We start from the raw sequence: 26,649 nt of genomic DNA, 5'->3' as shown, positions 1-26,649 counted from the left end.
GAGTTCAAAATGGGATGATCTATTTTGAGGCTTTCTAATTTTTCCTCTGCAGTTCTGTATATGTTCTTTAACTGGCTTTACTGCATTTCTGTGCTTGCAACAATAAGTCCAGCTTTGTCTAAGAGTAGTTATGTTTTCTCCGAAACTGCCAGATTTTAGCATAACATAGGTGTCTTAGGAGGAGGAAGCCAACTTTTGAGAACTAGTAAACGAAACATTTTAACCACAAATTTGGAATGAATGTAGCCATGGTTACATTCCTACTTGTATCTAAATACACTGACCACAGGATAAACATTGTTATTTCTTTCACCTTCTCTATTAGCAGCAAATATATTTGTGAGAACATTTATGAAGCTATGCAGTGAAGCAACACTAATTTCTGTCTATCATTACATATAATAGCAATATATTTGTATGTGGTGGGATCACACCAGCAGCCTCTATTGGTTTTAATAAGGTTTTTGCTAGAGTCCCATTGAAGTGGGTGAAGTTAGGTTAGCAGCACAGATTGAATGTTAAGACATTTTGCCATGCTTGCGTTCTATAGAAATCCTGCAGTGTTAAATTCATTTCTTATGTTTAAGCCATTAAATATGTTTATGTCAAGGAGATGTAACACTGGAATCTTGAACTTGCTGTAAAGCAAGGATGGGGGACCTGTGGCTTTCCAGGTTTTGCTGAACTACAACTCCCATAATCCCCCAACATGCGCCATGTTGGCTGAAGCTGATGGGAGTTGGAATCCAACGGTATCTGGAGGGCCACAGATATTTCCCATCCCTGATGTGCTGGGTAATCTGCAGAGTAATGTGAGCACTAAACTCTATGACTTTTGCAGTGTAGAACCATTGAAATTATTGAACATGACTAAGTTAGGTCTATCAATTTCAGTGGGTCTACTTTGAATAAAACATAGTTGTATACAGCCCACTAGCTAAATACTATTGGCCCACACTTAGAAGCATAAATGTATTAAGCTCTTACATGAGCTTCTCATATGAGACATGTTTGAGTGAATGAGCCACTCTACAGCAGGATAAATATTAAGTTTTTAAAAGTCTATATTAGATGCTACTAATACATACCTCCTGTGGTTTTTGTGAGGCATCTCTGTGTGTATGGATTGTAGGTTATGCATATGCATTTCTTAATGGTATCATTTATTGACATTTGTTTTTAAATGTGTTGCAAGTCACTTGGAGACCACTGGGTAACAAGTGACTGTTGTTGTTGTTCAGTCGTTCAGTCGTGTCCGACTCTTCGTGACCCCATGGACCAGAGCACGCCAGGCACGCCTATCCTTCACTGCCTCCCGCAGTTTGGCCAAACTCATGTTAGTAGCTTCGAGAACACTGTCCAACCATCTCATCCTCTGTCGTCCCCTTCTCCTTGTGCCCTTCATCTTTCCCAACATCAGGGTCTTTTCCAGGGAGTCTTCTCTTCTCATGAGGTGGCCAAAGTACTGGAGCCTCAACTTCAGGATCTGTCCTTCTAGTGAGCACTCAGGGCTGATTTCTTTGAGAATGGATAGGTTTGATCTTCTTGCAGTCCATGGGACTCTCAAGAGTCTCCTCCAGCACCATAATTCAAAAGCATCAATTCTTCGGCGATCAGCCTTCTTTATGGTCCAGCTCTCACTTCCGTACATTACTACTGGGAAAACCATAGCTTTAACTATACGGACCTTTGTCGGCAAGGTGATGTCTTTGCTTTTTAAGATGTTGTCTAGGTTTGTCATTGCTTTTCTCCCAAGAAGCAGGCGTCTTCTAATTTCGTGACTGCTGTCACCATCTGCAGTGATCATGGAACCCAAGAAAGTGAAATCTCTCACTGCCTCCATTTCTTCCCCTTCTATTTGCCAGGAGGTGATGGGACCAGTGGCCATGATCTTAGTTTTTTTGATGTTGAGCTTCAGACCATATTTAGCGCTCTCCTCTTTCACCCTCATTAAAAGGGTGAATTCCTCCTCACTTTCTGCCATCAGGGTAGTTTTTGTTGTTGTTCAGTCGTTCAGTCGTGTCTGACTCTTCGTGACCCCATGGACCAGAGCACGCCAGGCACGCCTATCCTTCACTGCCTCCCGCAGTTTGGCCAAACTCATGTTAGTAGCTTCGAGAATACTGTCCAACCATCTCATCCTCTGTCGTCCCCTTCTCCTTGTGCCCTCAATCTTTCCCAACATCAGGGTCTTTTCCAGGGAGTCTTCTCTTCTCATGAGGTGGCCAAAGTACTGGAGCCTCAACTTCAGGATCTGTCCTTCTAGTGAGCACTCAGGGCCGATTTCCTTGAGAATGGATAGGTTTGATCTTCTTGCAGTCCATGGGACTCTCAAGAGTCTCCTCCAGCACCATAATTCAAAAGCATCAATTCTTCGGCGATCAGCCTTCTTGATGGTCCAGCTCTCACTTCCGTACATTACTACTGGAAAAACCATAGCTTTAACTATACGGACCTTTGTCGGCAAGGTGATGTCTTTGCTTTTTAAGATGCTGTCTAGGTTTGTCATTGCTTTTCTCCCAAGAAGCAGGCGTCTTCTAATTTCGTGACTGCTGTCACCATCTGCAGTGATCATGGAACCCAAGAAAGTGAAATCTCTCACTGCCTCCATTTCTTCCCCTTCTATTTGCCAGGAGGTGATGGGACCAGTGGCCATGATCTTAGTTTTTTTGATGTTGAGCTTCAGACCATATTTTGCGCTTTCCTCTTTCACCCTCATTAAAAGGTTCTTCAATTCCTCCTCACTTTCTGCCATCAAGGTTGTATCATCAGCATATCTGAGGTTGTTGATATTTTTTCCGGCAATCTTAATTCCGGTTTGGGATTCATCCAGTCCAGCCTTTCGCATGATGAATTCTGCATATAAGTTAAATAAGCAGGGAGACAATATACAGCCTTGTCGTACTCCTTTCCCAATTTTGAACCAATAATAATAATAATAATAATAATTTATTATTTATACCCCGCCCATCTGGCCGGGTCTCCCCAGCCACTCTGGGCGGCCTCCAACAAATATCAAAATACAATACAGAGTCACAAATTAAAAACTTCCCTAAACAGGGCTGCCTTTAGGTGTTTTCTGAATGTCAGGTAGTTGTTTATTCCCTTGACTTCTGACGGGAGGGCGTTCCACAGGGCGGGCGCCACTACCGAGAAGGCCCTCTGCCTGGTTCCCTGTAGTTTTGCTTCTCGCAGTGAGGGAACCGCCAGAAGGCCCTCGGCGCTGGATCTCAGTGTCCGGGCTGAATGATGGGGGTGGAGACGCTCCTTCAGGTATACAGGACCGAGGCCGTTTAGGGCTTTAAAGGTCAACACCAACACTTTGAATTGTGCTCGGAAACGTACTGGGAGCCAATGCAGATCTCTCAGGACCGGTGTTATGTGGTCCCGGCGGCCACTCCCAGTCACCAGTCTAGCTGCCGCATTCTGGATTAATTGCAGTTTCCGGGTCACCTTCAAAGGTAGCCCCACGTAGAGCGCATTGCAGTAGTCCAAGCGGGAGATAACCAGAGCATGCACCACTCTGACAAGACAGTCTGCGGGCAGGTAGGGTCTCAGCCTGTGTACCAGATGGAGCTGGTAGACAGCCGCCCTGGACACAGAATTAACCTGCGCTTCCATGGACAGCTGTGAGTCCAAAATGACTCCCAGGCTGCGCACCTGGTCCTTCAGGGGCACAGTTACCCCATTCAGGACCAGGGAGTCCCCCACACCCGCCCGCCTCCTGTCCCCCAAAAACAGTACTTCTGTCTTGTCAGGATTCAACCTCAATCTGTTAGCCGCCATCCATCCTCCAACAGCCTCCAGGCACTCACACAGGACCTTCACCGCCTTCACTGGTTCTGATTTAAAAGAGAGGTAGAGCTGGGTGTCATCTGCATATTGATGAACACCCAACCCAAACCCCCTGATGATCTCTCCCAGCGGCTTCATATAGATATTAAAAAGCATGGGGGAGAGGACAGAACCCTGAGGCACCCCACAAGTGAGAGCCCAGGGGTCTGAACACTCATCCCCCACCACCACTTTCTGAACACGGCCCAGGAGGAAAGAGCGGAACCACTGTATAACAGTGCCCCCAGCTCCCAACCCCTCTAGCCGGTCCAGAAGGATGTTATGGTCGATGGTGTCAAAGGCCGCTGAGAGATCCAGCAGAACCAGGAAACAGCTCTCACCTTTGTCCCTAGCCCGCCGGAGATCATCAACCAGCGCGACCAAGGCAGTTTCAGTCCCATGATGAGGCCTGAATCCTGATTGGAAGGGATCCAAATGGTCCGCATCTTCCAGGCGTGCTTGGAGTTGTTCAGCAACCACCCGCTCAATCACCTTGCCCAAGAATGGTAAATTTGAGACTGGGCGATAGTTGGCCATATTGGCTGGGTCTAGAGATGTTTTTTTAAGAAGCGGTTTAATGACCGCCTCTTTCAGCGGGTCTGGAAAGATTCCCTCGCAGAGGGAAGCATTCACCACCGCGCAGAGCCCATCGCCCAGCCCTTCCCGGCTAGCTTTTATAAGCCAGGATGGGCAAGGATCTAGGAGACAGGTGGTCGGTTTCACTCGTCCAAGCAGCCTGTCCACATCCTCGGAGGTAACAGATTGGAATTTATCCCATGAAACATGACTAGACAGGGCTCTAGCACTCTCCCGCCCCGGCCCTGCTCCCACGGTGGAGTCTACCTCCTTCTGAATCTGAGCGACTTTATCTGCAAAAAACTTTGCAAAAGCATTGCAGGAGATCTTGGGGTCCCTACCAGACCCCGGTGACAATCAGTTGTTCCATATCCAGTTCTAACTGTAGCTTCTTGTCCCACATAGAGATTTCTCAGGAGACAAATGAGGTGATCCGGCACTCCCATTTCTTTAAGAACTTGCCATAGTTTGCTGTGGTCGACACAGTCAAATGACTAAGAAGTCTATAAAGGTAAAGGTAAAGGACCCCTGACAGTTAAGTCCAGTTGCGAACAACTCTGGGGTTGCGGCGCTCATCTCGCTCTATAGGCCGAGGGAGCTGGCATTTGTCCACAGACAGTTTCTGGGTCATGTGGCTAGCATGACTAAGCTGCTTCTGGCGAACCAGAGCAGCTCACAGAAACGCCGTTTACCTTCCCGCCGGAGCGGTACCTATTTATCTACTTGCACTTTGACATGCTTTCGAACTGCTAGGTTAGCAGGAGCAGGGACCGAGCAAAGGGAGCTCACCCCGTTGTGGGGATTCGAACTGCCGACCTTCCGATCAGCAAGCCTTAAGCTCTGTGGTTTAGACCACAGTTAATAATAATAATAATAATAATAATAATAATAAATAGAAAGTATTGTTTCACAACCAAGTACTGGCTTTCTTGATTACTGGCTTGTACTGTACATCTCATGCAAAAATGGTGCTATTATTGGCAAGTATGTTTTGGGTGTTTTGCTATGTGACTCTTTGCTATCATTAGTGATCCATGGTGATGACTAATGAAGGAATAATCATATCTGCTCCACCTGCACACACAAATAGTGGCGTGTGGAAAATTGAGGAAATATTGTGAAGGTGTTCTCTCTTTCAAGATAATGGTCACTGACAACTGAAAATGAATTTGAGATTTATTTCGATTCCTGCTGCTGAAATAATAAAACCCTTTGCCTGCTTTTTGAGAGAAAGTCAGTTGACTTACATGAACAAAAGTACAGTCTCCCTGCGTAAGTGGTTACCCTACAAGGCTTATAGTCTAAAATGGATGCAGGGAAACAATGGAAGAATGGTGGTGGCAGCATCAACAGTGGAAAGAGAAGAATATTACCCTTAAAATCTGAAGAGAGAGGAGTCATTTTTCTACAGCAGCCACAGTTCATGCTACAGAAGTGATAAGGTTGTGTCAATGACATGAAATAAAACCAGAATATTGTGCATGACCGTTGGGACATGATTGCCCAAACGAATATTTGGGGAATCCTAGAAAGTTGCTCAGCTTGGTGCCAGTTTATGTGCTGTTATAGTTCAGTGAACTTCATGCTGAATGGCCTTAGTTTGACCAGCTGCTTTATATCACTGGAAGGCGGGGCAGGCTGGTTATTGTTATGTTTATGGGTCCAGTACAACAGAGAAAACAGCTGGGGTAAACACAAGCACCTGCCATAGGTCCTTTTTATTGTTTTAGAAAGACAGGAAGTAGCAGTCTGCTAAAAAGAAAAGCAACGTTTGGAAAGTTATTTGTCATGGTATAGTTACTGTATGTATTCGAGTTCATATTTTAAAAAAATAGTTTATTTAAAGGCAATAAATATTAAGAGCTGTCTTTGTTTGACTATTACGCCAGAGTAAGTAAGTAAACATAAAAGACACTGTGTATAAATGTATAAAAGGTGCTATATATAAATGTTTAAAGGGTGCTATAGGTATCAATAAAAGAATAAATGTATAAAGATCACTATAAGACATTGAAAGAATTTGTAAATATTGGCCTCAGAAGATTTTCTGATGTGGAGCCTATAATTGTGTAGGAACTTAAAACCATATTTGAGCAGGGTAGGAAGCCATTTTTACATTCTACATGTATGTTGTACACAGAACGCAAAACTATTCTTACTGGTTATATATAAAAAAAGAGATGGTGGTGGGGAAATGACATTTGATTTCCCCCTTAGTTTTCACTATTTTTTTGTATCTGTCAGTAGCTCTGATCATTTCACATGTGGTTAATATAATGGGGACTGCTTATGTTTTTAATTGTACACATATCTGAAAATCCATGTAGCATATTGAATCGTGCATTGGAGAGCCAGCATTGGCTACAGCTCTCGGTCAAGTATGCGCTTAAGAACAAACACAGGTTTACTGACCCATAATGTGTAGTATGGTCTTTAGAATTCCGGAATGGCCTTTAATATTGCCTCAGTTCTGGATCTCTGTGGGACCTTAATTCAGTTTACCCTGAATACCTTTGAGAATCACATGCTAATAGTTGTCAGCTTTCGTTTATTCTATTTTTGGGAGTTTCTGTGCCACAAACACGAGCTGTCTCTTTTGTAGTTTGTTAGGTCCCCCCTGCCTCCTGGGCCAGTATATCTTTAAAAACAGAGAGATTTTTGTGTCCCATGCTTATTGATTTAGGGAACTGTCTTCCTGAGTATTAAAGAGATGTAGTCTGAGGCAGCTGAAGTGTGAAGAAAAAGCAAAGTTTGAACTGAAATGTTCAGCTTAAAGCACAGAGAGAAACTTTTCACATTTTCTTTATCTTCCATATTGGGGATGATGAAAGTCAGGAGATTTGCAGATGGAGCTTTTTTTTTTGATGTGATTTTCACACAATATACATCCCCCACCCCACCAAAGTGTCAATTGTTCTTAAAATTGGAAATTCTGACTCAGTGTAATCTTCTTATTAGTTTTCTCTGCCACACACATCTGTATGTAGGATATACCCTGTTTCTCCTAAAATAAGACATAGCCATAAAATAAGCCATAGCAGGATTCCTATGCATTTGCGAAATATAAGCCGTTCCCCAAAAATAAGCCATACCCCGAAAATAAGCCATAGTGACGTGGTACCTCCCATTAAAACAGCCTGGAGAGGCGTGGCTATGCAGCGTACCGATGCGACGCGGTTAAAATAAGACATCCCCTGAAAATAAGCCATACTGTGTTTTGTTGAGCGAAAAAAAATATAAGACGGTGTCTTATTTTAGGAGAAACACGGTAGTAATATTTTCATCCCTTAGGAGCCCTGAGGCTCCTAAGTCTGTTCAGCACAATCTATTTATAATTTATCAAATGTTCACTGCAAGTTCCTTTGCATGTGGATACATGTGCTTTCCAAAATACAATGCTTCATTTGGATTAATCGTGAAAGAAGTTGGAGTTCTTATTGCCAAATAAGATTCATTACAGTCATTTGGGTTAATAGCACACTTCCCCAATATTTTACTGTTGTTGGGGACATGTGAGTAATAGAGTTAATAAACTGCCTCTCCGGGATAATAGGTTTTCCTGGGGATCCATGCTCTTTTCTCCTAACCCCCTGCCCCCGATTCCTGTTGTACTCATCCCCAAAGATTAAAGTTTGCCCTTACAGGAGAGCCACAGCAGCTAGCATTCTGAAATTGGGCAAGCATCACCTCAGAAGGGGTGACCATGCCTGCAAATCACATCTAATTATGGCAGAGAATGAAAAAGTTATAGTTTAAAAAAACCAAACCTTTAAATGGGCCATGCATGTAAACGCCTGTGTACAATTTGGCATAATTTATCTTCTCTGGTAGGGCTTTTGTGCCTGCAAATTTCATCCACTTTGGTCAAAAGAGGGGGAGTTAGAGCTGTTTTGGATTCTGTTTATAGTGAATGGAGTACTCAGAGCTTTATTTTATAGAAAGTGGCATTGAACTTGAAGCACAAATGGAAGCAGACAGCACAGAGCAACTCAGAAGCAGATCAGAATTTTTATTTTAACCTTCACCCTCCAAGAGAATATGGAATATCATAAGTGGGACTGAAGGCAAGGCTAAAGACCTGGCTTTGAGATGAATGTCCTTATATAAAGGTGAAGGCCTGGAACACTATATCTAATTAAATGATAAGGACTAGGGGTAATGATGGATCATTGGTAGCTATAGACTGAGACCTGCATAAAAGAATTAAATCCAGATGTTGAAGAAGAACTGACAAGTAAAAAGTCAGAGCAGAGCACAGCATACCAGGAGCTGTTTCCATGGCAGAGTCCAAGACAGCAACCAAACACAAGTTTTTTTTTGAAATATGAAGCTACAGTGTAATAATACAATGCAAATTAATTAATAATCAACAGTACTGTAAAAAAATTATGCACAGAAATTTGTAATAATAATAATAATAATAATAATAATAATAATAATAATAATAATAATAAAAACATTTTGAAGTAATTAGTTTACCTTGATACATGGTCCAGTTTGTGGTATCTATGTTATTGCCATCCAACTTGTATATGTTGCTAATTCAGCCTTGTGGATTGTACTGGAGGATGGAAGTCTTGCACAGAGTTCTTGAATACATTTGACTTTGCATTTCTTCTGTGAACAGAAGCTTTTTATTTCCTGTGTGTTCAAGTTGCAGAATGTACTTTTGCTGATTTCCCTCTATGAGCTTTGGATTTTAGATGTGTTTTTCTTGACCATATATATCAGATGAATACCGTATTTTTCGCTCCATAGGACGCTTCGGACCATAGGGCGCACCTCGTTTTTAGAGGAGGAAACAAGGGAAAAAATATTTTTCTGGTTTTCCTCCTCTAAAACCCATGGTTTTTTTTTTTTGAGAATCAGCTCAAAGTTTTACAGCTTTTTTTTTTGCAAAGGATCAGTTCAGATTTGTGCAGCTTTTGCAAAGGGGGAAAAGCATTGCTTACAAAACAGTAAGCACCAGTACAGACCAGTAAGCACCAGTACAAACCAGTACAGACCAGTAAGCACCAGCAGGTAATAGGAAGCAAGAGGAAAGTAAACCAGTACAAACCAGTAAGCACCAGTACAAACCAGTACAGACCAGTAAGCACCAGCAAGTAATACAAAGCAAGAGGAAAGCAAACCAGTACAAACCAGTAAGCACCAGTAGGTAATAGGAAGCAAGAAGAAAGCAAACCAGTAAGCATCAGCAAGTAATAGAAAGCAAGCGGAAAAGTAACAGCCCCAAATGGCTGAAAAACTCAATTTCCCAGGATCCTCAATTTCCCAGGATCCTACTCTGCAAGGGGCCTGGGTGGGGCAGGAAGGGAGCTAGCTCCCTTATCTCCCTCCCCGATCTCCTGCAATCAGCTGTTGAGCGGGTTCTTTTCAACACTCTCTTTCCCTCTTGTTAACCTTTAGCTCTTTCTAAAACAGAAAAAGCAGGATCTGCCTTTCCTCCCTGGGCAATTTGGCTCCAGGGACCATGCATTCGCTCCATAAGACGCACAGACATTTCCCCTTACTTTTCAGGAGGGAAAAAGTGCGTCTTATGGAGCAAAAAATATGGTACTTTCTTAAAGCATGGCTCTGAAATAGTCTGGACCAAGGTGCTGATTCAGGTTCAGGATCATGACTGGAAGTCTTGTGGTCTCAACATTGTCCTGGAACAACTACCAGAGCTTTTTAGCCCTGGCCAGGTAGTAAAGATTAAAGTTCCATCCCTTGGGTGTTGAATCTGGCAAGTTAACAGACCAGTTCTGCAGCCATTGGCTTCTTCCAAGCAACCTGGTTTCAAGCTGTGTGCACTACTTTGGGGGGTTCCTTGGGTCTTTTCTCTGAAGAGTTTATGGTCCAGTCATAAAATTATAGCAGCTTAGGTGCCTCCTCAGGTTCAGGTGAGCAGATGGAGACAGGAGATCCACATGGAAAGGTTTGGTGGGTGAATCTGTCTCTGCATCTGAGGACTTTTCCTCTGGGTCCAGGACAAAAAATGTATGGAGTATATCAATAGATCTTAGGACTGCATGGTTTCAGTGCACAATCTTGTGTTGTGGTTGTTCACTGGGGGATTTATTCAGCAGAGTATCTATTTCTGAGAAGATGAATTTGTTCTCTGCCCTGAGTATCAAATAGAACAGCAACTCTGAATACAGCTTACAGTTTCACTTCATGAAAACTATGAACAAACTCCTGATAAAAATCCTTTCACCACAATGTGGTACTTGACAGCCTCAGGTTGATTCCTTAAGGGTCTGTTTCTTACTCATTTGGGATGCAGAATACCCAGCAAACAAATGTGCTTTGGGATTCTGGAAGCAGCAACAACAACTATCAATGGTCCTGATGTTTCTGGTAGATTGTCATTATTCTCACATCCCTGGAGAATTAATGAAGCATCTTTGCCAGCACTTGAGATAGCTTCATCACAGCTGGTTGCAGTCTGCATGTTCATAGGTTCTTTGTGCTGAAAAAGCAGCTTGAGCAATTTAATTGTCTGTGGGAACAGCACATACAGTTTGCTGATAGGTTCTTTAACAATGTTTGCTAGTATCCTGTCCCTGGTTCCAAATAAATCACCTCTGGCACAATCCAGCTCGTGGCACTTTGAATTGAATTGATTTGCTGCTGCCATCCTGTGTGCAAAATGAAATAGCAGTGGACTCTCTCCGACATATGTGATACTGAGATATTACATGTTCCAGGTTTCCCTTGATGGTCTTACTACTAAAACTCTTAAGACAATCATAACCTTTGGGATTTAGTGTCAGGAGTATAATGTATTCCTGGACACAGCAGAGTTAGACGCAGCCTTTCTGGAAGCTTCTGGCTGTTGTGAAATTGACTAGACAGCTCAACGCAGGAACTCAGCAACTCACTGGATAACTATATGCAGTTTTTATTGATTGAAACAACTAGCATCCATAAGTTACTATTTACAGACTTTACAAAATAAAAGAAACAAAACATAAAATCTTTTCCTCTCTCTGTCTCTCTCTCTCTCTCATCAACCTAACGCCACACACCAGCACCTACCACACCCTCTCAGAGAAAGCTGAGTTCTTTAAGTACTCCACTGACCAATCACAGGTGCTTGCTAATGGTCAGAGAGAGAGCAATCTGGGCTTTCTGCCAACTACTAATTGCTTATAGATAACAGCTGCATTTCCTTTCTACAGTAGGTCACTGAAATCTCTAACACCCCCTCACAGCTGTTTATCGTAGCAATTAACTCCTGTGCATATACAGAGTTCTTTTAACTCACTTCATCAAGCAAACCCAAACTTTTACACATTTGTTTGTTCTTCACTTTGTTCAATGGCTTTGTTAACACATCTGCAACATTCTGATCACTTGGTACATAGATACATGAAATTAAATTGTTCTGTACACTGCATCTTACATTTTGATATTTCACTGACACATGTTTTGAACGTGACTTAAAACTTTCAGTATTACTCAAGGCAATGCACGCTTGATTATCAATGCAAACTTGTATTGGCTTTTCACAGTTTACATTCAGATCTGTTAACAATTGCTTGAAATACGTCAATTCAGAACATAACGCACTTAACGACGCGAATTCTGCTTCTGTCGAAGAAACACTCACTATACTCTGTTTTCTTGACTTCCAGCCAATTAAAGCCCCTCCAAACATAATGACCAAACCTGTAACAGATTTCCTATCCGGTAAATTTCCCCAGTCACTATCTGAATAACAATGTAACAGTTCATCTCCTGCAGAACTAAGTTTTAACACATGGCCAATTGTTTGTTTCAAATACCTTAGCAAAAATTTCACTGCTTTCCAGGCATTAAGCGATGGCTTTGATACCTGCCTGCTAAGTATTCCCACTGTGTAACTTATATCAGGTCTTGACCATTGACTCAGAAACATTAAACTTCCAATTGCTGACTGATATAACTCAGGATGTTCAAACATAGGACTTTCATCTGTGTGAAGTGATTTAATGAATCCTAGTTCCATAGGAATAGCAGATCCTTTACAGTCTTGCATGTTATATGTTGCCAGAAGCTGTTTAATTTTGCTCTGCTGACTGATTAAACAACTCCCATCCTTTGCCCAGCACACTTCCAGACCTAGATAAGACTTAATTGAACCAAGATCTTTCACTTTAAACTTTTTGGATAGTTGTGCAGCAAATTGTGAAACCTTTGAGGCTTTATCGTTACATTACATACACTGCCTGTGCTAGAACAATAACGATTCGGAGGCACTCCTTTGTTTTCTCGCTGTGACCTCCTAGGAGTAAAAGTTTCCTCTGTTTCATTTTCCCCCTCAGACGTTCGCCCCCCTTGCTGTTGCTTAGGAACAGGCGATGACTGATCTGACTCTTGCTTTGGAGATAATGACTCAGCACTTTTCTCCCCCACAGTTTCTGAACTCTGAGTCTCTTTTTCACTGTTAAACCTTTGGGAATCAAACCAAACCTCTGTGTTTGCATGCAATTTCTCCCAGCCAGCGTGCTCACAAAACTTGGCATTTCTAGATATCACAATTCCATTAGTACCTTCAGCAAATCTGTAACCCTTTGAAAACTCTTGGTAGCCTACAAAAATTAATTGCTTAGATTTAGGCTCCCCTTTCTTTCTCATTTGCTTTGGAATCTGTACCCACGCTTTAGAACCAAAAACATGTAGATGATCTATCTTAGGTTTCTTACCAAACAATTTGAAATAAGGAGTAGTACCAATAGTCTGATGGAACAGCCTATTCTGAATATAACACGAAGTTAATATACTTTCAGCCCAATATGACATAGGTAACCCAGCATCCTCAAGCATTGAATGCATCATGTCCTGTAATGATCTATTTTTGCGTTCCGCCACACCATTTTCCTGTGGACAAAAAACATTACTTTTTCGATGCCCAATACCATGTTTCTGCAACCAATCTCTGAAAGCATTAGACATGAATTCACCTCCACGATCGCTCTGAATTCTTTTCACTTTAACAGAAAAAAACCTCTCCACTGATGCTACCCAGCTTTTGAATTTGGTAAATACATCTCCCTTGTGTTTCATGGGATAGGCCCAAGAAAAACGTGTTGCATCGTCCACAATTGTTAGAGAAAAACGTGCTCCACCCCTGCTTACAGCAAAAGGACCAATTACATCCAAATGGACAAGCTGTAGTGGTGAGTCACTTACTCTATCACTTCTGGGAAATGGAACTCTGCAAATTTTGACTTTCTTACATACATTGCAGTCCAAATACTTATTGCAACTCTCTAGCTTACATCCATCAGCTAACTCAGGCATTTTCAAAACACTTTTCCAACCAGCATGGCCTAGCTTCCTATGCAGTAAATGTAAACAGTTGTTATGCATAGCTTTGTTGTTTAACACAGGTTGAGAATTACTGACCACTGCTGCAACTGAAGAACCAGCTTTAAGTTTAAACAAACCACCTTCTGGCTTAGCAATGCCAAGAATCTCACCATTCCTTTTAATAATACAGCTGTTGTTTTCAAAATGAACTTTAAACCCAGCTTTAAGCAAACAATCAACTGACATTAAATTGCTTCTTAGTGATGGTACATACAGCACATTTTCCAGGCACTCACGCAGACAAGGAACATATACAGAACCCCCTGAATGTACCTCAGAAGTTCTCCCATCAGCTAAAGCTACCTGACTGCTTTGCGTTTGGCCCTTAGAAACAAAAACTTTCTCTGAATTTACTATGTGCCGAGAAGCTCCTGAATCTACCACCCAGACAGTCTGTTTCTCATCAGCACACTTAACCACGGCAGTCACAAGTTGCGCTGACTTGGTGCGTTTGAAGAATTTCTTCTGTCTTTGCTGCTGCTCCTGACGCTGCTGCTGCTCCTGTCGCTGCTGCTGCTTGGCCGCCTCTGGACACCATTTTCTCAGATGCCGCGTTGACCCACAGCGATAGCACCGACGCACAGCATAAGCGGACTCTTCACCAGACGCCGGACACGGACGTTGTTGTTGCTTCCCTTCTGGAACGCTGCTTGCATTCTTTACAAGCCGACCGCTTGCCGAAGCCTCTGAAATTAACGACCTGTCCTCCCGCTTCTGCCATTCTTCCAGCAAACGCCCAGTTACGTAATTAACAGTCAAATCTTCTTCTTTCATCGCTTCAAATGTCATGACTAGATTGTCCCAGCTTTCAGGAAGAGAGCTCAAAATTATAGACACTTTCTCCTGCTGGTCTAATACACAGTCTCTTTCTTGAAGCGCTACAAATTTCATCTGCAAACTGTGCAAATGATCTTGCATTGTAACTCCAGGCTGCAACATTGCTTTATACAACGCCTTGCGAAGAAACAGTTTGGAACCTGCTGTCTCACGCACATGAAGGTCTTTCAACGCCTTCCACACGCCTTTTGCCGACTTAATCCCTCTCACATGCGGTAACTGAGAGTCTTCCAGCCCCAAGACTATGGTGGCCCTTGCTCTTTGGTCTCTGTCCTGATCTTCTTCATCAGGCTTTGCAGGTGGCTTATTTACTGCCAGCCAGAGATGGTCCCTCTGTAACACAGCCTGCATACGCTCAGACCAAAGCAAGTAGTTGTGGTCATTCAGACGCTCAAACGCCATCTGAAACGGTTGAGAAGCCATCTGAGAGCAATGTTTCCTAACAACCCAGGAACCAGCTACTCACAGCTTCCGAGAGAGAACACAGGAATCCACAGCATCCAGCAATGACACGCTGCAGCTGTTGTCTGTCTTGTGCAGTTCCACGCGTCCACAGCTTCACCAGCTTCAGCCAATCACCAGCCACAGTCTGGAACTCCCATAACCTCTTAAGACAATCATAACCTTTGGGATTTAGTGTCAGGAGTATAATGTATTCCTGGACACAGCAGAGTTAGACGCAGCCTTTCTGGAAGCTTCTGGCTGTTGTGAAATTGACTAGACAGCTCAACGCAGGAACTCAGCAACTCACTGGATAACTATATGCAGTATTTATTGATTGAAACAACTAGCATCCATAAGTTACTATTTACAGACTTTACAAAATAAAAGAAACAAAACATAAAATCTTTTCCTCTCTCTGTCTCTCTCTCTCTCATCAACCTAACGCCACACACCAGCACCTACCACACCCTCTCAGAGAAAGCTGAGTTCTTTAAGTACTCCACTGACCAATCACAGGTGCTTGCTAATGGTCAGAGAGAGAGCAATCTGGGCTTTCTGCCAACTACTAATTGCTTATAGATAACAGCTGCATTTCCTTTCTACAGTAGGTCACTGAAATCTCTAACAAAAACAAACCCAGAAGAAGCCCTTAGTAGTTCATTTTTTAAATTTTATTCATTCAGTTTTATTATAAATTCCTTCCTTCCTTCCTTCCTTCCAGCACAGGGCAATGTGCTTGGGTCTCCACACCCTTTCTTACCCTAACAACAACCCTATGAAATAGGTTGGATTGGGGACTAGGCTCAAAGTCACCATATAAACTTCATGGCTGGGTGGTGATTTGAACCTTGAACACTGCAGTTCTAGTGAAATCATCTGACCATTGAACCACTTTGAAAAATGCCAGTATCTTCTAGAAAGTATTGGGAATGACAGGAGAGCACAGTAGCCTCTTCACCTACCACAAAATGTGCTAGATAACAAGCACAGTCCACTCTATAATATTTCTTTCTACTTTTCCTGGAGAAGTATGAGAACTCCCCTGTGCTTGCCAGTCATTACTGATGCTTTTTCTTATACAAAGCCACAGTTCTTAAAACTAGGTCTTGAAACCAGAAATGCATTTTTGTGCAGTCTCTGCAGTATGGGAGTCCATAAATGGTCTCCAGGAGAGTTCACACATCTATGGCTCATTATTAAGGTGTAGGTCTAAAATGGCTTAATAGAGCAGCATAGTACAGTCATACCTTGGGTTACAGCCGCTGAACCCGGAAGTACTGAAACGGGTTACTTCCGGGTTTTGGCACTCGCGCATGCGCAGAAGCACAGAACCGTGACACGTGTAGACGTGGCGCTGCGGGTTGCGAACATGCCTCCTGCATGGATCACGTTTGCAACCTGAGCGTCCACTGTATATGGCGAAGAGGAAATGTGGCATGTGAGTAAAAGGAGTATGATATACACATCATTTGGACAAAAATATTGATGTATAACTTGATTCCATAGGTTCTATCCAGTAAAGTAGTTCTGTAAGTGCAAGGAATTCCATTTGCTCCATGGAGCTTCCCTTCTCTCTCCTTTCCCTCCCCCCCCCCTCACAAAAAGCTGCTCCTGAGAGTTGGGGGAAACCCAGAACAGTTTTAGGGATCAGTGGTGGAGGAAGGGGTGTGTGGTGGGTGCGGTGCGCCCTAGGTGTCATCATTGAGGGGTGTGTGACATCCGCACCCTGCCCCCTGGGACGCTTGCCGTGGGCAGCACCCCTCTGGGATGCTCACTGTTCGCCATGCTTATGCATGAGGGATGCTTGCTGCTCGCTGTGGGCGGCGCCCCCACGGGTGCACAGCATGTGTGCCGATCCGGGTGCCGGAGCAGCTAGCTCTGCCTCTGTTAGGGATGTGTGGGGAGAGGAGAGCAAGGGGTAATTCTATTGCACAGCCAGAGGTCCTTGTACTAATGGAACTGCTTTTCTGCATACCATGTGATTATTTAAATAGTATATTTTGTTTACCTTATAGATATTTTCCAATTCCCCTATTTCCCGGTAAACTGAATAAATTATATTAGCTTTTATAACCACTTGCAAACCTTTTAAGTATCCCACTGTCCTGAAATACCCTATTACTGTAGTTTATGAATCTTGAAACATATACTGTACTAACACATTAAAAATATGTTCATGGCAATGTGCATTTGATCTGTTGCTAGCTTGCAAGTGACTTGGGTTTTTGGTGAGTTGCCTTCTGCTTATCAAGACTGATGTGATCCAGAAAGTTTTAAATCTTTGATTCTTTAAAACTGACAGTTTTTCTAATTAAACTCTCACTTCTTTTTCTTTATCTGTGGAATTATGCATACAAAATGTAGCTGGGATATGTCAAACAGTGCAAATCAATGGTACAATACATTAATCAAATGCATGAGGGAGCAGCAGGAGAAAAGAATGATTATGCAGTGTTACATAAGCGTTGATTTTTACTGATTTGCAAGTCTCTGTTACTACTTATCATTCCCTTTTGACTTCTAAACCCAGAGAGAATATAATCTTTTTCTGGCCTGTCTGGTTATGTTGCCAAAAAAAGAACTAGCAGTGGGATTTTAAGATACCTGTGACTAAATGTAAACCCGAAACTTTGATAAAAGGTTCCAGCCTTTAGATAATATATGATTAGATAATCTTTTAATTTCTTTTTTCTCTTATTGGTACTATAGCCATGTATCAAAATAAGAGTGGTCATTCATCTTCACGTTTGTAATACATTCTAATCTATTCATCAGACTGTGATTTAGTTATTTTTTAAGCTATGCACTAGAGAAGAATAGAACGGACAGGATTGCTTTCTCTTGCACATTGTGATTTAGTGTAACATAATTATTAAGGAATATCTTCATTGCATATAGATGCCCAGGGGCATTACATATACCTTTAGGGCATGCTATTCATTTTGTGAAACTGTGCCTTATTCCTCCCTCTAAAAGCCAGCTTGCAAAAGGTTTACCCATCTGTTTCTCCAGGCAGTAAAATCTTCAGTAGAGGCTACCAAGGTGTGGTGGGTGGTAACAGAGGAAAATACCTTCTTAGGTGTTTAAATACCAACACTGTGATTACCAAATGCTCTCCCCAGAATCATGCCTGCTTTGAGAATATTATTTTTAGTATGCTGTTTTTATTTGGTTGGCATGTCTTAATGCATTTTGATTTTGTTGTGAGTCATGCTAGGGATTTCTTTGAAGGGTGGTGCAAATATGCCTACGCATAAATAAATATACCTCCATCCATACATTACCTGGGATGGCATAGTTACCACTGCTGTGTGCCCAGATTCCACTCCAGTAACATTTAGCTAGTTGAATCATGTTGTAAAACAATACTTTGTGGGTTGTATCTAATGCACAATGAGTGGCATTCTGCTCATACAATGGGACTTCGTCGCCCCCTCCTTGCTTGTCTCCAAAATATGTTAGAGAGGGTCCTACAACCCTCTGGAGCAGATATTGAGGGGTGAGGCGGGGGTGAGGGGCTCAGGGGAAGAGAAGGGAGTTCTGTTATATGACTGGAATGGCAGGGGTGGGTGAAACCCTATATTACTTTATGTAAACAATGTAAGGTTAGTGAGGTTTTTTTTAAAATAGAAGTGGTATACAAATATTGTTAGATAAATAAATGATGGGATTGCTAGGATCTCACATATTACCAGTTGACCCTGGCATATGGGGTGGTACATGATCCCATACGGTTTCACCATCTGTTTGCTTATTGTTAATGAAGCCTGTAGGATCCAGCCCCAGAGAGGTGGGGTTACCACTCGGGTAACTTACAAATTGTACATGTGTTCTCTTGATACTGAAATGGTGATATTCTCCATTCCAATGCCTTCCGTTCCTTTGGCTCCTGAATTTGGTGCTGACTTTTACTGAGGGAGACAAACACAATGCACTTATTTCTATTAGATCCACAAAACATAGGCCTATATGATACTACTAGATAATGTCCGGGCAGGACGGCAGGATGGTGGTGTATTTTAATGAGGAACAAGAGGAATGTCAGATTTCTTCCTCTTGCCCTGACAGATTATAACAAAGGAAACATCATTGGCTGCTGTTTGTAAAGTGCTTTGTTGAGGTTGTGGTGAAAGAGCCACAATAAAGGTGGAAATATTTCGTCTTTGAAATATGAATTTATGTTTATTATGTGATTTAGAGTTACTGAGATGCCCCTAAGTATTCTTTGAAGGAAAAGAAAATGTAAATTTAAAAATAAATGGTGGTGTCCTATGAAGTAGTTCCATTAGTGTCAATGAATTTTGGGTGTGCAACAGAACGTCTCCTCCCTCGCCTCTCTCCTTGCACCCTTGCACATCCCTTAAATTTGTTATCAGGGACTGCCAATCACCCATAGCAGAATTGGGAAGGGCACAGAGGGTGTGCAGGGAGAAGAGAAGGAGGGGAAGTCCATTTGCACAATCAGAAAATCCTTGCACCAACACAACTAGTTTGTCAGAATCCACTCAAAGGAGTTTTGCATCACCAAATATTCCAGGGGATTTATAAATTGTGGATCCTTTCCGAACTCCAGTTAACCCTAATTAAATGTGGCAGTAAAGTGCAGAAATTGGTACCTTAGATAACAAAATTGTGTACTTTGGCTTAGCTAGTTGAATCATGTTGTAAAATAAAATACTTAGGAACATACCTCATAGGAAGCTGCCTTAGACTGAGCTGAACACTACATTCTTCTAGCTCACTGTTATTCTACACTTTTACAGAGGGGTATTGGTATTAGTTTGTTGCAGCAAAATCTAAGAAGAATCATGTGGTGCCTTAAAAATGGTAGAAGTTTTTGTGGACTAAAGCCCACTTCATTAGATGCACAAAGTGGCACATATATAATATTGTCTATACTGACTGGCAGTGATTCTCTGGGGTTCCAGTTACAGGTGGGTAGCCGTGTTGGTCTGCCATAGTCAAAACAAAATCGAAAATTCTTTCTAGTAGCACCTTAGAGACCAACTGAGTTTGTTCCTGGTATGAGCTTTCGTGTGCATGCACACTTCTTCAGATACACTGAAACAGAAGTCACCAGATCCTTAAATATAGTGGGGGAGTGGGGAGGGGTATTACTCAGAAGGGTGGTGGGAATGGGTGATAGGCTGATAAGTGTGGAAAACCTGTTGACGACTCTAAACGGCTCCACACTTATCAGCCTATCACCCATTCCCACCACCCTTCTGAGTAATACCCCTCCCCACTCCCCCACTATATTTAAGGATCTGGTGACTTCTGTTTCAGTGTATCTGAAGAAGTGTGCATGCACACGAAAGCTCATACCAGGAACAAACTCAGTTGGTCTCTAAGGTGCTACTAGAAAGAATTTTCGATTTTATTCTCTGGGGTGTTAGACAGGAGTCCTGTTCCCAGCTAGAGATTGAACCTGAGATGCACCCCTTCCCCTTTGCCAGGTGGGAGTCGGATGGTAGCAGAGAGCAACTCTGTGACCAACTGTGTGACAGTGAGGTAGAGCCCGAGACAGAGGGGGAAAACACAATTTCCTGCACTGCAAATCCTTTCCCTTCATTCTTTGCTTCCATTAATCCATGTAAAGAAAAAATATTCACCTTTGACCACTAGCAATCCTTCCCCTTTGCTTTCTGATCTTTTAGTACACATATTATGAAAGGGGGTTGTCATAGTTATATAACTATGAGAACTAGCAACTTGCATCTCCACTCCCAAGTTGAGATCTTCAAGTGCTACTCCTTATTCAAAAGATCCTGCAGCATACCGTCTGCAGGGAAACATCTAAAATTTATGAAGCTAGTAATAACCCTTCTGGTACCTAAGTCTCTGAAGAGACATAAATAACTCAGGAGTTCCATTAAAAAAAATTGAATTCTTATTTATTACTCTAACACTTCCCTAATGACACACATACACCCTGAAGGTGCTTCTAAAGTTAACTGGTCCATGGGGCATGTACAAAGGGGTTGAAAAGGGGGTGACAGGGCAAAAAGGGAAAGCACCTCTGTTTCTGTGGAAATGTAAATAATCCTTTTTAAGGTTGGCCATCTCAAGTGGACAGCACAGATTCCAAAATGAGTACCATTCAAGGTTAGGTGCCTTCTGAAGCTTTGCCAAATGCCATGGTTAAGATATGGTTTTTTGTACTGTTAGTGAAGCCTTTGCTTGAAATCAATCCTTCAGGCCAATATGTGCAAGTGCTTCCCATGAAGGCTTGCATCTGAGTAGACATGTATGTTGTTGTTGTTCAGTCATTCAGTCGTGTCCGACTCTTCGTGACCCCATGGACCAGAGCACGCCAGGCACGCCTATCTCATGCTAGTCGCTTCGAGAACACTGTCCAACCATCTCATCCTCTGTCGTCCCCTTCTCCTTGTGCCCTCCATCTTTCCCAACATCAGGGTCTTTTCTAGGGAGTCTTCTCTTCTCATGAGTTGGCCAAAGTACTGGAGCATCAACTTCAGGATCTGCCCTTCCAGTGAGCACTCAGGGCTGATTTCTTTAAGGATGGATAAGTTTGATCTTTTTGCAGTCCATGGGACTCTCAAGGGTCTCCTCCAGCACCATAATTCAAAAGCATCAATTCTTCGGCGATCAGCCTTCTTGATGGTCCAGCTCTCAGTTCCATACATTACTACTGGGAAAACCATAGCTTTAACTATACGGACCTTTGTCGGCAAGGTGATGTATAGGCTTGTACTATTAAGGCACCTGAATTGCTGTGCCTTCTTTGGGGAGCATGATTCTTTGTGCTGCAGTTCCTCGTTTTAATGAAAATACAATTGCTTCTGATTAAGCAAGCTGATGAATAGGTATGCGCTTCAGAAATATAACTTTGACTATGGAAGATGATGGCAGCAATAAAAATAGACCAGTATGTTTTTGGACAGAAAGGGAGAAGAAGGGACAGAAACAGAGGAGGCTATTTTTACTCCTTCTGCCCTAAGTCAGAGCATCAGCTGCCCAGTGCTCAACTTTTTCCAGGCTTTTGCATCAAAAGCCAACATGGGTCTTACCTTTGGCTCAGAGGATGAACACAGCAATATTGTATCAGGCACAGGTGGTAAAAGGTACTTCTAGTTACTGAAGCTACCTGGGCTTCCGGTGACAGAACTGTTTCCAGAAGCACCCCCAGACTATATATCTGTTCCTTCAGGGGGAGTACAGCCTCGTCTAGTGCAGATGATCTCTTGAATTACCCACCCACAGAGCCTCTGTTTTACCAGGATTCAAGCCACACATGATTCAAATGTGAAAAAACAGATCTGAGTAGCATCAGTGTTTGAATGGTAACTTGTTCCCAAACTCTTAATGAGCAAGCCCAGCAGCTTCATATAGATAATAAATAGCTTTGGAGATAAAATAGTGCCCTGCAACATGGCACCCCATAACACAACTGCCGTGGAACTGAAAAGCACTCTCCCAGTTGCTAATCTCTGGACTCGGTCCACTGGAACCCCAATTCCCATTTGGGCCCTCTCCAGTTGCTGCTATTAAAAAAAGAGAAATACTGAACATATTTGTTTCTGTGCTTTTGAACTAGAGATGCATCTGTTCCATTTGAGATGTCAGCATTGGACTATATAAGCAGGAGATCTCATCTCCTTGTTCGATATTTATATTTATCAATAGTCTTGATTGCGGCACTTATTGCTTGATTGCTTGGGGTAATTATTGCTTATCAATACTCTTGATTGTGGCACTCGAACTAGTTAAAGAGCCACTTTTTACAATCACAGATTCCAATTTAATTCCACTTGTTTCTGATTAGTTCAGGTTTTCCATCTCAGTAGCTAGCAGAAGGTTGCTGGAATTCTTCTGAGCTGAGCAGTCTTATGAGCATTGCACCCCAGTGCTTGACTTTAGGAGGCTGGCTTCTGCTGTTTCTCTGACTCTGCACAGTGCTTTCCCTATTTCTGTGTGGATGCAGACTTGTGCATCTGCCCCACAGAGAGATACATAACACTTGTATCCTGCCATGGAAGGAATTGACCAATGGTGAATGGCTTTAAAAAGGAAATTGTAAGAGTGCCTCCCTTCTGATCTAGATCGTAACACTGGCTTTAAAATTTTGCCTCCTGCCGTAGTCCTGATGTAAATCACCCCCCTTTTGTTGTTGTTCAAGAGTTAAAGCAACAATTTACTTAGAAGATGAGATCAAAATCAGTTGTACCGGTAATTTGGATTTCTGTAGAGCCCTGGACCAAAGTACAGTCGTACCTTGGATCCCCAACACCTTGCAAATTGAATGTTTTGGCTCCTGAATTCCATAAACCCGGAAGTGAGTGTTCCAGTTTGCGAATGTTCTTTGGAACCCGAACATCCAACATGGCTTCCGTGGCTTCCGATTGGCTGCAGGAGCTTCTTGCAGCCAATCAGAAGCAGCACCTTGGTTTCCAAATGCTTTGGAAGTTGAATGGACTTCTGGAACAGATTCCGTTTGACTTCTGAGGTACCACTGTATTCAATAAGCAATTTACTTGTATCAGCTTGGGTGAGAGGTTGTCCCTCTAGCAAGCCCTAATACATGTCCCTAGCAGCCCTCCTTTGTACAGAACACATTGGTGGTTTTTCTGGACTTGAATATGAAGGGAATGTATGCAACCTGCTCTTTTTCTTAATTAGTAATGGTAGGCTCATCAATTGCGGAAGTTGGAATTTTGTTTCACGACTTGGATCTTGTAGAGGTGGGATCTTTTCATGAGAGGGAAATGGAGCTTCCCTTTATCTGCTCTGAAGTTGTATGGGTATGTTGTTATTTTAATGTTGTCCTTATCTGGAGTGATCAAAGTGAGAGGGGGGAAATAAAGTGGAATGGTCTCATTTCAAATCAGGTCAGACTCAGTTATATCTTACTATATAATTAGTGGATTACACTTTTGTTTTCCCCTGGTGAGCTCTCTGACCTTTGAAGGAGTAGAATTTTTATTACTAATAAAATGAATGGCAGCTATAATGGTCTTTGGGGGGAAAGAGTAGTGCCATATTGCTTCTAAGAAACAAGATATACAATCTGGCAGGTTGCCTTCCCACCCCACGCCTGTGTTGCAGATCACATGTAATTATTCCTCAGGAACATATGTACCTCTGGCTAGCTCAAAAATTAAATGGGCCTTTGCACTAGAAATGCATGCCAAAAGCACAAAATTATTTTTGGGTGGTTTTTTTTTAAAGTGTTTCTCTTGTGTTGTGAAGATCACTATAATTGTTATGAGGTATAATAACAAAAATAATTAAAACATACTTTTAAAATATACCACTTCCTTCCAGTTTCACTTGGAATGCATCCAAAAGTGGGAGTTTGAATCTTGCTGAATTGCCACCCCTTTGAAAACTGTTTGTCTCTGTTAAAACCTGAAGTGATGCCCCTGATTACAATGAGACAAGCTGAAACCTCCTTGTTAGGACTCTGAAGACTATAAATGATGCATATCAAATGACGGAAGCAATCTGTTATTCTCAAAATATAATGACACAGATTTTCTTTCATCACCATTTTATTTGGATTTAGAATCGGACAGTGCAAATTACACTGATGGCAATAAACTTTGTTGCCTAGCTCATCTCTTTACCATTATGTTCCCATTTCTTTTGCAGATTGCATGTGGCTCGGAGCACAACCTAGCAATAGTTGGTAAGTAGCTCCCATTATCAAATGCTTTAAACAATTCATTTCCAGTTAGAGCAGAAACAAGAATGTATCATGTGTGCCAAACTTGTCATTTATGGTATACTGTGATCAACGTGGAAATTTTGGCAGAGGACATGAGCATTGTACATAATGTACATAACCTGAAATGGGAAAAATGTGAATTGTTGGTGAAATGCTGACTCGAGTGAAGTTTGCATCAAAATTCTCATTGACCTTCAGTCAAGGATTTCTTTAAAAGAGGCTACAGATTCTGCTGCTGCCTCTTAACTCCCCATAAACTTATCGATTGCAGATGTAACCTTCAAGAAGCTGCTTGGCAAACTGAAAATGCTAGGGGCGGGAGAAATTTGAAGTGGGAGGGGATTTAGAGGCAAAGTCATTTAAAAAAAAAAAGCGTAAGCAGTTTCAAGACTTCCATTTGTTTTGTTTTTTTCTATTAATACTTTGAAATTTTGGAAGATTACAAACAAGATGAATTATGTTAACTGCATGGATCTCAAATATGAAAATTAGCATTATTATTTCTTTCATGCCATATCTTTGTGCAACCCTCAATACTGAACAAGCTGGCTGCACCTCATCTATTCTATGCCACAGTCATGTGGAACCTCCAGCCCCTGTGGCTAATTAGGCCTGGCAGGGGACCTAATTTGGTCCGCCAGGCCATTTACCACAAACCATGCCCAGCTGTCCAGCACCTGACATCAAAAATCAGGCAAATATCTTTTATTTTGACATGGGAACATTCACTGTCAAGCAGATAATAAGAAATCTAACTTTATGAACTAATCTGCATTTTAGTATAAGGAGGAAAATTCTATGCATTTACAATTTTTTTTGACCTACAGCAAAAAATGTGACTGGTTATCTTTTAAAAAAAAGTACTTTCTCATCTCTGCAGCTCCTGGCCTTGTGTAGCTTTCCTCTACCCTCTCTTCCAGTTTTCCTGATCTTGCTTTTCCCTCCATTGCTCTATTTCCTCTGCATCACTTCCCATTGTTGAATCCTCATTTGCTAAGCTGCTCCAACCAGTTTCCCTTTCCTTGCTGTTTTTTTTTAAATAAATTTTTATTAATTTTCCAATTATACAACCAATCAATTCAATATCTAACACAAATTATATTCAACCATCGCTCCGCCGAGCTATGACTTCCCTCCCCCGCGTCAGTTGGTTTTCTAGTCCAATCTTATCGCACAGTTTTTATTCCTTCATATTAACCAGTGTCAAAGGTTTATTCCAATCCTACCAGTGTTTTCAAACTTCCTCTATTCAATCTTAAGTACTCCACAAATTTACTCCATTCTTTTCGAAACCTCGAGTCGTCCTGGTTTCTGACCCTGCCGGTCAGTTTTGCAAGTTCAGCGTATTCCGCCATCTTCGTCTGCCACTCATCAATCGTTGGTAGTTCCTGTAATTTCCATTTTTGGGCAAGCAATATTCTCGCTGCAGTTGTTGCATACATGAACAGTCTTTTGTCCCTTTTAGCTATTTCGTCTCCCATCAAACCCAATAAGAAGGCCTCGGGTCTTTTTGGAAAAGTATATTTAAACATCTTCTTAAGTTCATTATAAATAGATTCCCAAAAGGTCTTGACCTTACCACAAGTCCACCACATGTGATAAAAACTCCCTTCCTCCTGTCTACATTTCCAACACATCATGCGTTCTATACATTTTTGACAATTTTACTGGAGTCAAGTACCATCTATACATCATCTTATAAAGATTTTCCTTCAAAGCTACACACGCAGTGAATTTCATCGTCTCTTTCCATAATTTTGTCCATGCATCATATTCTATGTTATGCCCAAAGTCTATGGCCCATTTTATCATCACTTCTTTCGTCAACTCATCTTTAGTATACCATTCTAACAAATCATACATTTTTGTAAGCAATTTGCCTTTACTTTCCAGTAGCTCAGTTTGTAATCTAGATTTTTTCTCCTCAAAAC

General features: G+C 42.0%; 1 protein-coding gene across 3 annotated transcripts in view; it reads left to right on the top strand.

Moving 5' to 3' along the window:
* Positions 1–26,649, top strand: part of SERGEF (secretion regulating guanine nucleotide exchange factor) — a 101,162-nt gene that overhangs the window by 40,902 nt on the left and 33,611 nt on the right. For all 3 annotated transcript variants that reach the window (XM_033153929.1, XM_033153937.1, XM_033153946.1), the window contains exon 10: positions 24,643–24,679. In XM_033153929.1, the coding sequence (XP_033009820.1) occupies positions 24,643–24,679 (37 nt within the window). The remainder of the gene's footprint in view (positions 1–24,642; positions 24,680–26,649) is intronic.

The sequence above is a fragment of the Lacerta agilis genome, chromosome 1, assembly GCF_009819535.1.
Source record: "Lacerta agilis isolate rLacAgi1 chromosome 1, rLacAgi1.pri, whole genome shotgun sequence".
In the NCBI taxonomy this organism is placed as follows: domain Eukaryota; kingdom Metazoa; phylum Chordata; class Lepidosauria; order Squamata; family Lacertidae; genus Lacerta; species Lacerta agilis.
The sequence above is the reverse complement of the archived record's forward strand: the minus strand, read 5'-3'. Positions and strand labels throughout refer to the sequence as shown.